The sequence below is a fragment of the Octopus sinensis genome, linkage group LG1 (genome assembly GCF_006345805.1).
Source record: "Octopus sinensis linkage group LG1, ASM634580v1, whole genome shotgun sequence".
Lineage (NCBI taxonomy): Eukaryota > Metazoa > Mollusca > Cephalopoda > Octopoda > Octopodidae > Octopus > Octopus sinensis.
In genome coordinates, this window is record NC_042997.1 from 102,284,595 (window position 1) to 102,300,424 (window position 15,830).

The 15,830-nt window shown below is 36.7% G+C and overlaps 1 protein-coding gene across 1 annotated transcript in view; it reads right to left on the reverse strand.

The window, feature by feature from the left end:
- The window catches only part of LOC115217133 (mitogen-activated protein kinase 14), a 57,209-nt gene that overhangs the window by 19,731 nt on the left and 21,648 nt on the right, over nucleotides 1-15,830 (reverse strand). The window contains exons 3-5 of the mRNA XM_029786746.2: nucleotides 15,165-15,294; nucleotides 14,081-14,139; nucleotides 7,385-7,496 (exon numbers count right to left, since the gene is read on the reverse strand). Of these exons, the coding sequence (XP_029642606.1) occupies nucleotides 7,385-7,496; nucleotides 14,081-14,139; nucleotides 15,165-15,294 (301 nt within the window). The remainder of the gene's footprint in view (nucleotides 1-7,384; nucleotides 7,497-14,080; nucleotides 14,140-15,164; nucleotides 15,295-15,830) is intronic.

Below are 15,830 nucleotides of genomic sequence, written 5' to 3' on the forward strand. Positions count from 1 at the left end.
GTTGAAAACAAACTTCTTAACCATATAGCCATGCCTATGCCTATAATGTATAGGAGTCATTATCTTACAAATTTAACAGAAAAGACCTGTACAAACATAGGAAAAGTGACTGAAATGATGACAGTATTTATTTCTATTCAGAAACTTCCACTTAGAAACTGCCTTAAGAAATAGTGTTTAATACGAAAACTATATTTATAAAGAATCAAAAGCAAATAAAAAAACCTCCCAACTACAGAAAATGAAATATTTCTTCGTAAAACTATAAAAAATTTCTTGACTATGAGCAAGCAATTTCACTGTTCTCCTATCACCATTTAAGTCAACTTCTTAGCCATACTAGTATAGATTCAACAGACATACAAAACAACAATTCAGTACACTGTCATCTTATATGAAAGTCCCAATCATTCTGAAGTTCACATTAACTACCACTTCAAAAAACATGTTTTTAATAGCCTACTTCCCCATAATAGTCCATCTACCACCCTCAAGGTATTCTCTACATTATTTATTTATGCTATTTTATATCTTCATCATCAATGGTTGAAAGGTTCAGCTAAAATTAGGATAGTCACAAATAAATTGCCAGAGCAGGCAATTTTACAATTGGCTGCTCTTCCTAATGATTAAACTACAGAGAAAGGATCATTCACATCTAGATCTGTCTGCTCTAATTGATATGAATAAATATTCTATATTTGAACTTGTAAACAACTAACATGCTTTCTATAGATATGCAAATGTAAAAGCAGAGAGGTTGAGGTGCTGAACCACTGAAGACAGTAATTGCCATCTGATCAGAGCAACACATATTGCTCTATTTTTCTCAGTTAATCAGTTAAGAAAATACCACTTTCATGTTGAGGTTAAGTATCCTGACTTAATTTTTTATTACTTTCTCCTTCAGTGTGTTAAGACATCTTAGCTGATAGCAGTCAATTCAACAGCTTTCTACATCTCAACAAAGTCTCTATTTAGTTGCCCAACCATGTGTGTGTGTGTGTGTGTGTGTGGGCATATACACATGCACACACAGAATTGAACCATATAAATTTACTACTCTACACTTGAATTTTCTGTGAAAGATACCAGGCATTCATTGTTACACTTACAACTCCTATGTGCTCTCATTTTGAGTCTCTTAATTCACTCTTTCCCTGTCTGCTACTCTAGTGGAGCATGACAGGTAGACATATCTTTCTGCTCACTGTCATTTTACTTCTATTGTCACCTATTATTTGTCCCTTGACAACTTCCTCCTCCTCCTCCTACATTTATCTCACTACCACAACAGCAAATATATCCACACAGGAGTGGCTGTGTTGTTAAGAAGTCTGCTACCCAACCACATGGTTTCAGGTTCAGTCTTACTGCAGGACACAGTGAAATGTCTTCTATAGCCCCTGGCTGGAAACTGAAAGAAGCCCAGATATATATATATATATTATATATATATATATATGTGTGTGTGTGCATGTATATAAACGTGTGTGTGTGTGTGTGTGTGTGTGTGTGTATATATATATATATATACACACACACATGTTTATATACACGCACACACACACATATATATATGTATGTGTATATATATATATATATATATATATATATATATCTGGGCTTCTTTCAGTTTCCAGCCAGGGGCTATAGAAGACATTTCACTGTGTCCTGCAGTAAGACTGAACCTGAAACCATGTGGTTGGGTAGCAGACTTCTTAACAACACAGCCACTCCTGTGTGGATATATTTGCTGTTGTTCACTATGACAGTACATATTCTTTTACTTGTTTCAGTCATTAGACTGCATCCATGCTGGAGCACCGCCTTGAATTTTTTAGTCAAATGAATCAACCCCAGTACTATTTTTTTAAAGACTGACACTTATTCTATTGGTCTTTTTTGCTGAATTGCTAAGTTACGGAGACATAAACACACCAACACCAGTTGTCAAGTGGTGATGGGGGAACAAACACAGACACAAAGATATATATATATATATATACATATATACGACAGGCTTCTTTCAGTTACCAAATCCACTCACAAGGCTTTGGTCGGCTTGAGGCTATAGTAGAAGATACTTGCCCAAGGTGCCATGTAGTGGGACTGAACCTGGAACCATGTAGTTGGGAAGCAAGCTTCTTACCACACAGCTATACCTTTGTGTAAAATGTGTGTGTGGTGGGTGGATGGGTGGGTGTGCTTGTGACTCCTTGTTTTGAAATCACATGATAATTGTAAATGTGTGTCATCATACAAACAGTATTATTCATTTTTAATATTCTGTGAAAACCTGTCTGGCCAAGGGTAACATTTTTTACCTAACTTGAAAACAAGTGAGAGTTGGCAACAGGAAGGCCATCTGGCTTTTAAAATCTGCCTCAAAAAACTCCATCCAACACATGCAGCTATGGAAAACTAGGTACTATCATGATGAAAATTTTAGACGCTAATCTTCCAATTATTTTAAAGCAACCAATTCTATAAAAGTTATTATGAACAGATATCTCCACATTTTTATAGTACTGATTTAATTATACGCGTTCCCTCTCACCATCCTTATTTGTATATGAAATTCTCAAAGAACATGTCCTACAGGAACGTTTATATTCATTTACAGTAACAGTAGTTAACTGCATGGAAAATGTCAATCATTCTGCATTAACTTTACATTCTGAGTCAAGTAAAGACTCCATCTTAATGCAAGGGAAAATGTGTCCCCATTATAGAAATTTATATAGCTTTTAACAACAAAATCAACCTTGAAATGGTTCAGTTAAAATTCCTATATAAATTTTAAAACTAGTACATCTTTATCTTTATATAAATCTTACATTTCATTTCTTACTCCTGCTGAGTTTCCAATCTACTATAATAGAACTTGTGTTTTTCTCCTCATAACATATGAATGAGAAAGGAAGGGATGATAGATGAATAAGGAAGGAAGGAGTGAAAAACAAAAATCAACTTTTCAACTCTGTGTGAGTATGTGTGTGTATGTAAAAAGGGAGGTGTGTGTGTGTGTGTGCACGCGTGCATGCAATTTAAGTGGGATGGTGAATATTCAATGCGGAAAAAAAAATCAAACCGCATTTCAACTGTGTGAGTACATGTGTGTATGTGTGTGCATGTACATGAGAAGTATGTGAATGTGTGACCAGCATTCTTTCAGTGACAAATAATGATTGATGTCACATCTCAAAATACAATCACTAGATAACATCGAGAAGTGTATTAATTTGAATTACCATCCATTTTCTAAAATTCTATCTTGTGTTACAAATAATTATTACAATCACACACATCTACAAAAACATATACTAACTCTTTGGAGAAAATAATTATTGCCTGAGTGTATCAAGAATATAAAATGACTGCAGTTGAAAAGTATATTATAAATACACATTTAACAGCTCATACATGTGCCTAATTTATTTATATTAAGAAATTTATGTAATGAATTTTGAATAGGGAGTTTTTATAGCATCAACTATAAGTCACGGACTACTTTTTGTGGCTTTAAGTCACATGAGTTTAGGCTGGTTTCAGTATTGGAGAGTGCAACTGAAAGGAAACATTGCTTCAAAAAGTTGGTATTTACTTGCCAGCTTCCATATTTAGTCATGGCCAGCTTTATGTGGCTTTACATCATACAAGAAGGAAAACTTTAAAATTCTTTTGAAGGAAACAAGCAGTCAAGGGATGTGAATTGCAGATAGATTTTTCACAAAAAAAAATTTGGTAATAAAAGAATTATTAAACAAGAAATTTGGTTTTGTACCTTATTTATATATAAAATAATACAATTAGCTGTCAATTTTGACAGCACAGAGCCAGCTAGTTCAGTATAATAGCCATTGAGGTAAAGGCCCCCTTTGGTCATGACTGACCATAGGATTGCACCTAGAAAGTTACCCTCCAAGGCACAAGACCAGGTAAGGTTGTTAATGGAAGACCAGCAGTTGCCCACGCATACCATTCTGCCTTCTCCATGCCACTGATCTTATCCAAGAGAAAGACAAAGGTTGATACAGCTTGGCAACAGTGAAATGCAAACTCATTTCTACAGCTGGGTGAACTGGAGTAACATGAAATAAAGTGTCTTGCTCAAGAATACAACACACAGCTCAGCCTGGGAATCGAACGCACAACCTCATGATTGTGTGCCCAATGCTCCAACCACTGAACCATGAGCCATCAGTTTTAAAATTTCATTTGCCTACTCATAAAATGCATTTTCCTTAAATCAACCAGTTCCCTTTTCTGTTGTTGCTGTCTGAAGAAAATGCACAAAATAACTATTTTGAGGTGTATGTTACATCTCAAAATATTCTCTTAAGCACTGATTGCAGTGTGATTAAAAAGCTTGCTTTGCAACTATGTAGTTTTGGATTCAGTCCCACTGCATGACATGTCAGGCTAGTGTCTTCTGCTATAGCCTCAGGTCAACCAAAGTCCTTGTGAGGGAATTTGGTTTATGAAAGCTATATGAAAGCTCATCATATGTGTGTGCCCCCACCACAACTTGACAGATGTGTTGGTTTATATCCCCATAACTTAGCAGTTCAACAGAAGAAACCAACAGAATAAATACTAGATTTTAAAAATAAGCACTGCAGTTGATCTATTCAACTAAATCCCTTCAAGGCAGTGCCCCAGCATGGCCACAATCCAATAATTGAAAGTGGTAAAAGGTACAAATTATATATCAAGATAAAATTCTTCCTTTCAATTTGAGAACTTAATTATTTGAGTATGTGTTATAAATTTTTATATATTATGGTACATACTTATATTTGAAGAATGATAAATTAACCATTTACAATAAAAATAGTAATATTTACTCTTGTAGTTTGAATACTGAAGTTGAATGTTTCAACTGAATGAAAGCAATGAGATTCTCAGCAATTGCTTCAGTTAAAACCCCAAAACAATTATTTCCACAAGTACAACTAAAAAGTACTCCAGGACATGTCTTTCTGCAGCAAATCACAATAAGAATGGAAAAATTTGGTGGGGTCAAAATCATTTTGTCAGTACTTCCTCAGATAATAGCAGAGATTAGACTCACTGGAAGACTAAATTCTTGATTATGAAGACTCAGTTGAACAATAATGACTCACTGTGTTTACCAACTTATCCTACTTGCAGTCTTCATCATACTGCATCAACTACAATACTGCATCAATTGCACCTTCATTTAACAGCAAAATATAATTGTTTTCAGATTCCAACTACAATCATAATTCTACTACAATTTCCAATTGTAACTGTTGATTTCTATTGAGAGGAAAGCATAAGGATTTGTTTTGTGGATCAGCTGACTATTTCACCTGAGGCTCCATGAGACCTCATTGAATTTGGAACAAGTAATCACCCAAGAATGCTGTCTAAAAATGCTCAGAGAAATGCAGAGGTTTACCAGGGATGTTCCCTTCCTCTGGTTACCCTATCTGGAAGTACAGCAGCAAAAACAGAGTTCAGCTCTCTTAGCAATGAACATACTGCTGTCATCATTAACTAATTATCCTATAGACAAAGATGTACTACTCATGCTCACCCCTATAATTGCTCTATTTGTTCAACAAAAAACTGAACTTGCCACTACTACAGAAATTAATATCTTTTTAACAAGCAGGTCAGCTAAAAAGAACAATATCAGCAACATCTATAATAATTGCTACAAAAAGAGCACATCAAAGAAAATGATTTGAAAAAGCTACTGTCAGCATAAATAAGCCTAACGAACCCAACAGCCTGCTTCATGGCTTAGGATGCTAATAAGAATCCCTTATTCCTAACATTTTGACAATGACTTCAGTATGGCAACTAATCTAAGCAATAAAGTTGTTTTAGGTTAAACAATCAAGAAGAATATTGACTAGAAAGTCTAAAGGAAATCAATCAAGTAAACTATTTAAGTGGAACTCTATGGGGAGCAAAACACTTGACTTTCATACAATAAAGCTGTCAGAAAACAAAGATGTAACATTTAAGAGACTCACTCCATGCAGTTAGGTTCCCCTTCTGCATTAAGACTAACTTGATGCCTCATGAATGACTAATATTCATCATTGGAAGTAAAGTTTTTACTGGGACAGGCTCTAAAACTGGATATGTTTTGCTTCAACCATTTTATCTTAATAATAAGCCAAAAGTTGATTATGTCAAACTGATTGACGTAATTCCTGATATGTGTTAAATATTTAGATTGTTGAATTGGCACTGTCTCAACTGAAGAAAAATGAGCTCTGCAGGAAATCAATCAAATTTTGGTTCCACTGAAGAGAACTGCATTAGCAATTGCCATGATAGCAATTTGTCGAAAACACTGGCCAAAGCATATACTGCATCTAATGATGAATGTTTTGTCTATTACTTCTGCAATAATATGCTGATCGGCTCAACAAACTGCTGAGTAGGAATATTCTAGTGTCAATCTGACTATTGAAGATATATGGTTCCACTATCTGAATCTCCTTGCAGCTCAAAAAAGATCTCAAAAGCACTGGAAAGACTAAACCTTTAAGCCACTATTGAATGTATTGCCATTGTTGTTATTTGTTATCCTAGAGTATTATGGTACACTTCAGTTAAAAACTAGCATCATGCAAATGCAATAAAAATTCATCTTTATGCTTGTGCTTCAATTGCTAATGTTGAACGTTTTAACCAAATAAAACAATTTGATTTTCAACAACTGCTTCTCATCACAACAGTATGGGTATATATTTTCAATTAATCATGTGATGAACCTCAGCATTATATTCGTCATCATCATTGTTTCACATCCACTTTCTATGCTGACATGGGTTTGATGGTTTGGCAGAAGCTGACCAGTTGAGGAATAGTCCAGACTCCAATTGTCTGTTGTGGCATGGTTTCTATGGCAGGATGCCCTTCCTAACACCAATTATTATACTTGTAAATAAGGAATCTTATTTTTAAAATCCATCTAATGAAGATAGATAATTAATTAGTTTTAGAAGACATTAATTCTTGATAACTCTAACAATCTTACAAATATTTCAACTCGCAAACTTAAATACTACTAACAGAAAAAAAGAAATGAAATTGTCAAATGACTGTATTGACCATGTATATAGAAAAATAGTAATACAATCACATTACCAAACTTTAGTTTTCTCCGAACCATATCTGGTCAAACACTTATAAGGAGAAATAAATCTCAAATGCTAAAGTCAAGAAAGGAAATGGCAACTGAGAAAAGAAATTAAGTGATCAAATCACTTGATAAACAAAAGCCAATTTAATTTTTCAAAATCAGATCACTTTAACCAATAAATGAAAAGTGTTAGAAAATTACTAAAAATGCAAAAAATGTGAGAAAGCATGACTAAAACATAACAGAACTTACCTTAAGTCCTCTTAAAATCTGATAAACAAGGAACTGTATGTGGTCATCACTGAGACGTTGAGTTTTTAATATGTTGTTTAGATCAGCTCCCATTAATGGTGTGATTAAGTAGCTAAATGTATTCAAAAAAAAAAAAAGTGAATTAGTAAACTCCCAAATAAAGCTTCATTTCACAATGAATATTAGAAAGAAATAAGAAAGCCAACTGGAACAAGTTACGCAAGTTAATAATTTTACTGTTTAAAAAGAAATTCCTTATGTGAAAACACTATATGCCACTACTTGCAAAACCTGAAACATTTATCATCATTTAACATCCACTTGTCCATGCTTGCAAGGGTCAAACTTTGCTGAAGTACATTCTCTATGGCCTGATGACTTTCCTGTCACCAACCCTCACTTGTTTCCAAGCAAGATAATATTTCTCCATGGTCAAACATGTTTTGGCAGAATATTGGAAATGAATGAGTGACTATCATATACAATTACCATGCAAAGTCAAAATGTCGAGACTAGGAGACCTACATACATATTTATGCATATATATATATATATAAGGTAGACAAGTCACAAACACCTTCAGGTAGATGGCCCTGCTCGATCTGTAGAAAAGGCGTAGGTAGAAACTCTATAAGATGCACCAAGTGTAAGCTATGGACACATAAGAGGTGCAGCAACGTCAAAGGAAGGCTAACTAGGAAGATAGTTTTTGTATATGGCAGATGCTCAGGAGCAATAAACACTGAAAATGCGCAGAGACCGACTTCCACCACATTCCAGGGAGAAAAACTAGAAATAGTTGATAGCTTCCATTACCTAGGTGACCAAGTCAGTAGCGGGGGCGAGTGTGTTGAAAGTGTAACTGCTAGAGTAAGAATAGCCAAGCCAAAGTTCAGAGAGCTCTTACCTCTGCTAGGGACAAAAGGCCTCTTGCTCAGAGTAAAAGGCAGGCTGTATGACGCATGTGTACGAACAGCCATGCTACATAGCAGTGAAACATGGTCCGTGACTGCTGAGGATATGTATAAGCTTGCAAGAAATGAAGCCAGTATGCTCCGATGGATGGGTAATGTCAGTGTTCATACTCGACAGAGTGTAAGTACCTTGAGAGAAAAGTTGGACCTAAGAAGCATAAGTTGTGGTGTGCAAGAGAGACGTTTGCGCTGGTATGGTCATGTGGCGAGAATGGATGAAGATAGTTGTGTGAAAAAGTGCCACACCCTAGTGGCTGAGGGAACCTGTGGAAGAGGTAGACCCAGGAAAACCTGGGACGAGGTGGTGAAGCATGACCTTTGAACTTTAGGTCTCACCGAGGAAATGACTAGAGACTGAGACCTTTGGAAGTATGCTGTGCGTGAGAAGACCCAGCAGGACAAGTGAGACCATAACGCGTGGCCTCTACCTGGGATGTAGCCAGTCCACTTATGCATACCTTTCCTTCTTGGGACACAAAACTCTACTTGTGAAGACCTGTTGAGGCAAGTGAAAATCAAAATCGATCAACATCAATGGAAATTGTAGCTGTGATACCAGTGCCGGTGGCACATAAGAGAACCATCCGAACGTGGCCGTTACCAGCGCCACTCCGACTGGCCTCCGTGCCGGTGGCACGTAAAAAGCACCATCCGATCGTGGCCGTTGCCAGCCTTGCCTGGACCCCGAGCCAGTGGCACGTAAAAAGCACCATCCGACCGTGGCCGTTTGCCAGCCCCGTCTGGCACTTGTGCCAGTGGCACGTAAAAAGCACCAACCACACTCACGGAGTGGTTGGCGTTAGGAAGGGCATCCAGCCATAGAAACATTGCCAGATCAGACTGGGCCTGGTGCAGCCTTCTGGCTTCCCAGACCCTAGTTGAACCGTCCAACCCATGCTAGCATGGAAAGCGGACGCTAAACAATGATGATGATGTATAATGGGCTTATTTCATTTTCTATCTACCAAATCCACTCACAGGACTATAGATGGCCTGGTGCCATAGTAGAAATCACTTGCCCATGGTGCCATACTATATGACTGAATTTGTAACGTGGTTTGGAAGAGAGCTTCTCAACCACACAGCTATGTCCACACCTAGATAGCTGCTGACGGTGCTATGCAGTAGGACTGGCCCTATAACCATAGTAACTTGTAAGTATCATACTATCTCCAATCATTCCTATCTGTCTCATCTGCTTCACTCTATCTGTTCAAGCTTGAACTGTATTTCTGGATTACTACCTCAACCATCTCTCTCTCTCTCTCTTACATTCCAATAACTATGTCAGAACTGTATCTCTTATTAATATTCCACAGTGTTCACCAAATCAGATATGTATTCCCCAAAATTTTCAGAATTTCCAAGTAGCAATTGTTGTTGCACTTCAATTTCCATTCTCACTTTGATGGCCAAAAATAAAATGAACTTGAATGTTCCAGAAGACAAAAAAAAAAAAAAATTACTTAAATGTTGTGTCTGGGGAGAGTCATTCTCTTTTAGTGCCTTATTATTTAACACACTCACCAGTAAAATTTCCACTTATTTTTAATTTTCTAAAACTTTTGTTGCGTCTTGCAACCTTTTCAATTTTGTTTGTTTGTGCGCATGTGTGGGGGTCAGTGTGTGTGGGTGCCCATACATGCATACATGTACGTATGTATGTGTGTGTGTATGTACGTATGTATGTGTGTGTGTTTGCATGTGTATGTATATATGTGTGCGTATGCATATGTATGTATGTGTGTGCATCTGTATGTACATATCCTGCATATTTATGTGCTCGCCTGTCCGTGTTAGTGTTTTTTCTAAATACTTAAATGATTTGCTGAAAAAAGTAATATTGCCATGCAACTGTTGGCTTAAAAAAAAAAAAAAAAGGAAAGTCATATATGACAATGACAGTGGTATAGAAGATGGCAGTAACAATGGTGACGATTTATTGCTAGATCTTTTTCAGTTCCTAAATGTATCTAGAAAACTCCATAAAATATTGGTTTTCTTTATAAAAGCTAAACACTGCATGTTAAATCAGATGCCTCATCATATTTGCATGATGCATATCCCCACTGCCAAATTAACAAAAGAAAAAAAGCATTTGTTCAATAAGACTCCATATACTTTACTCACAATTGAGATATATCGTTTTTACCATTAGTGAAATTATTCTTTTTTTCCATTTTTTGTATGCATTTTTGTGATATTTAACTACTACCCTTTCTTTAAAAATTTCCCTAAGAAACAAAAAAAAAATATCCATGCTGTCTTTTCATTACCATATAGCAAAAACATTTTTTTCCTTAAAAACTGCAATCCACTGCCCTCCTCAATGTACCAATGATCCTTAAATTCTATATAATTCAGCAGCTTTGTTTCAGATCAGTTCACATTATTTGTAGGAGTTTGCCTAAAAAATCATACAGTCCAGGGTTCAATCTCACTGTGCAGCAACTTGAGCAAGTGAGTTAACCCCAAGCCTTGAGTGAAATCTGGTAGATGAAGGCACTACAGAAACATGTCCGATATGTGTACCAATGTATATATCAACAGGTGTGTGTCAGTGTATGCTTGTTTCAACATTTGATAGCAAATGATGTACCCAATGAAAATACATTAGCTGTTCATCTTCTCAAGTCAAAATAAGTGCCAGATAAAGTACAGTTGGTTATGATCAACTAAAACACTAAGCCAATGCCCCAGCATGGCCATAGTCTGTTTGAAATGCGCAAAAGAATGAGAGATTAGTTAAGATGCTGAACTACTTGCCCTTGGATAATTCATTTATGTCATTTGTGATATGAGATCAATATGCTTTAATACTAAACTTAGATTACTTTGATAAGACTAAAATAATTCAGAGCAAAATGTCACTTAATCTGTTATCTTTATTTTTAAGCTTTTTGTTACCAGATTTTCTATTAAAATACACTACCGTGGTTTTAATTAATTTTGAAAATATTGATGAATTTGGTAAAATAATTTCATCATTATTAAATTGGTGTTTGGAACAAATTAACATAAAATTTTGATGGATGGTTTTAATTTAGATTACTTTAAAATAGTTTGTATTATAGAACCAAAAGTGGTCTCATTCAGTTTCATAACAAAAGAGTTAAAGTGTATATAATTCCAAATTCATGGGATTTATATCTTTAGTTATTCTATAAATAAAATGAAATTTTTATCTATGGAAACTGTTTTGACAATTTGATAAAATAAACTTTGATAGTATGATATGTGTTCATCATCATCATCATCGTTTAACGTCCGTTTTCCGCGCTAGCACGGGTTGGACGGTTCGACCGGGGTCTGGGAAGCCAGGGGCTGCACCAGGCTCCAGTCTGATCTGGCAGAGTTTCTACAGATGGATGCCCTTCCTAACGCCAACCACTCCGCGAGTGTAGTGGGTGCTTTTTACGTGCCACCTGCACAGGTGCCAGGGGGTCCGGCATTGGCCACGATCGGTTGGAGCTTTTTATGTGGAAGCCAGCCAAGGTGGCGCTGGCAACGGCCACGTTCGGATGGTGCATTTTATGAGCCACCGGCACAGAAGCCAGTCAGGGCAGCGCTGGCATCAGCCACGTTTGGATGGTGCTTTTTATGTGCTACTGGCACAGAAGCCAGTCAAGGCGGTGCTGGCAACAGCCACGTTCGGATGGTGCTTTTTATGTGCCACCGGCACAGGTATCACAACTACTATTTCCATTGATATTTATTTCGATGTTCATGTTCATGTACTTAGGTCTCCTCAAGCACAGCGGGACGTTCTGGAATCCAGGGTACTTTGAATGGGCAGGGGCTATGCGGAACTGGTGCAGGAAGCAGCCCGGGTCTTTGCAGTCACAGCATTCCAGAGATCTCAGTCCTTCGCCATTGCCTCAGTGAGGCCCAACGCTCTGAGGTCATGCTTGACTACCTCGTCCCATGTCTTCCTGGGTCTACCTCTCCCCCTGATACCTTCAACTGTTTGGGAGTGACACTTCTTCACACATCTCTCCTCATCCATCCGCAGTACATGACCATACCATCGCAAGCGTCGCTCTTGCACACCACATCTGATGCTTCTTATGTCCAGCATTTCTCTCAGGGTGCTTACACTGTCGTGCGTGCACACTGACATTACACATCCAGCGGATCATGCTAGCTTCATTTCTTTCAAGTCTACGCATGTCCTCTGCAGTCACAGCCCATGTTTCACTACCGTGAAGCATGGCAGTTCGCACACATGCATCATACAATCTACCTTTCACTCTGAGCGAGAGACCCTTTGTCGCCAGTAGGGGTAGGAGCTTTCTGAACTTTGCCCAGGCTATTCGTATTCTAGTGGTGATACTCTCTGAGCATCCACCTCCACTCTAACTTGGTCACCCAGGTAGCAGAAGCTATCAACTACTTCTATTTTCTTCCCCTGGAGTGTGATGGAATCTGTTTTCTGAGTGTCTGTGGTGTCTATTGTCCCTGTGCATCTGCCGCACATGAAAGCTATCTTATTATCATTCATAAAATGCATTATATTGCTTTCAAATTGTATAGTTATCAACAGTACACATAAAAAGCAGGATATCTTCAAACTATATAGCTATAGACCCTTTAATTCCCAACCTAGGTTTCTCTAACTCAGAACATTACATTTTTGATAAGGCAAAAGCATTTAATACATATTATTAATCTCTCTATTGGATTCTACCACTTTCTCTCTTAGCATCATCTTTGATACTCATCATTCTCTTTCTCTCTCATATCATTCATTACTGACATACAACCCTCTCTCTCTCACTTCAATTACTCCCTCTTCCATCACTGTGTCTCCCTATCACTTCTTTTTCATCCAACATAACGCTCAGGCTGTTCTATTCAATCTCCTTGCCACCAAGTTGGTTGTCTATCATCCTTACTCTTTCCTTACTCCCTCCTCTATAACCCTCACTTCTATGACTATTCCTCCTGTCATACTCTCTTCTATCACAATCTTACCCAGTTCTTTTTTATAATCCACTCTTTTCATCCTCTTAATCATCTCATCAACAAGTGAAAACAACATAGGGTAGAGAACTCATTCATTTTGCAGTCTCTTGTGCTGGTGCCATGATAAAATGCACCCAGTGGCTGGTGATAGGAAACATATCAGCCATAGAAAACATATTGAAAAATGTACATGCAAGACATGGTCCTCAAACTCTCTATGAGGGCAGTTATTCCAGTAAGAATTGGCTTGGTTTATAACAGCCCATCTAATCCACACTGGCATGGGAAAGAGGACATAAAATGATAATCTGTATTTTATGCTCTGTTTCAGTTTGAAGCTGTTATCAGTTCACAACATTGCTGCACACTTCATCTTCATGCCTTCAAGACCAGATTGAAAAACAAAAGAAAATTAAAACAAGAGGCTATCCATTTTAGTGTGTGTTTGTGTGTATACATTTGTATTCCAGTGCACACATGCAATGATGTACATATGTATTTAAATGTGGATAAGAGAGGGAGGGTAGTGAATATATCACCTTTTGTATATGTGTACCTTTGGTGTGAGTATTTGGATGTCAGTGTATGTGTGTGTGTGTGCATCTGTGATAGACTCAAGGGTAAATTGCTTACATGTATGTAGATATGAATGAAAATGTATGCATTTATGTATAATACATTCATTATCTACTCCATTAGCAAGTATTTTATGAAGAATGCATTGTAAATAACAATTAACCAAATTGATATTACTTACACATCTTTGAAAGTAGGTAAACTTTTATCAGGTGTAAATGCATCCAATAAACCAATGATCTATATTCAAACAGACAAAAATAAAAAGCATGTATTAGTCACAAGCATTACATAAATGAATTAAAGTACTTATCTCAATATATATATATATATATATATATATATCCTGTTATGACAAGAATTTACAAACTTTTGAAGAACAGGAAATTCTTTTTTGGAACTGGATCTCAAAGCACAGCAGCAGTCTTTGTCTTTTTCTATCCAAAAGGGATTTTCAATCCAATATTTACAAGCTATTTTACAAGCCAGTGCCAGTTTAAAAGCACTCAGCACACAGTGCAACGTGGTTGGCATTAGGAAGGGCATAGAAACCAAGCCAAATCAGATTGGAGTCTGATGCAGCTCCTCAGCTTGTCAGCTCTGGTCAAATTGTCCAACCCATGCAAGAGTGGAAAATGGACGTTAAAGGATGATGAAGGAAAAGATAGACAGTAAAACTGAGAAAATACCATATTCAATTTCACTGTCAACATTTTCCTTCACCTGGCAACTTTTCTCAACTCTGACAACAGGTATTAAGATTGTATGCAGATAATAACCATGTACAGAAAATTAAAGCAGAGATACAAATGAGGATGCTTGAGCCAACAAGAGTCTCTGTGGTCACTTGACCTGCAGAAGAAAACCACATCTCCCTCAAATCATATCCTACTATTTCAAAATAAAAGGATATGTTAAACAATACAGCCACTGGTGTACAAATAGATGGAATGGACATAGTTAGAGTGCCTTTGATCATAGGCCTGCTAGATCAGGATTGACTTCACTTAAGGAAGACTAAAAAGGTTCAGTGAGCTCCACAGTGCCAGGTCTACTTTTACTCATTACATCTAGCAGAGACTTGCTCTTATAAATAAAAACTATGCACTCTGTTTAAAAGTATTGAGTATCCTGCAGTTTAATAAAAACAATTTCATTATGTCCCCTACACTCTTTCTTTACTATATTATAGGCCAACAGTTTTGCCAGCTCACCACCTTCTTTCAGTTCTCATATTTACAAAAACGAAAATTAATATAGCTTACATTTTCATGTGTCATGTAACGTAACATGCGAATTTCCCTATACGTTCTCTTGGCATGGATTGAAGTTAGGAATGGACGACTCAGTTTTTTTATAGCAACATCTTTCCCTGTGATTTTATCGTATGCAGAGCTGTAAGAGAAAGAGAGAGAAAAAAATACTAATTAATATTATTAGAAAGGGAGGTAAGTAAACATTATTTGTACTATTTAAATGCTACTGGAAGCTAAAAGCAATACAAATAACAGGATAGTAAATTGTACATGATTTTATGGAAGTTCTCTGACGTAACTCATTTAGATTAATTAATTTGACAGATAATCTTTATATATAAAAGTAAGGTTGTGTGTCTGTCTCCTATGATTTAGATTCCTAACTACTCCCACATTTTGCGGTGCAGTTTAACCAAAACTTATCTTATAGTTGTGATTAATACCTTCTGGGTATTAGCGCGCGTCTACGATGAGTCTATGATTTAAAAAAAATTTACCATCATTTTTTTCCATTTTAATGCATTTTTTCGCTATTATATAAGGGAAGTAACTCTCTAAAAATGTCTACGATGGATCAACGATTTAAAAAAAAATTTACCATAACTTTTTTTCCATTTTTTTGCTATTTTTTGGCTATAACTCTAAAAATGCTTATATAGTTATTTCCCTTACAAA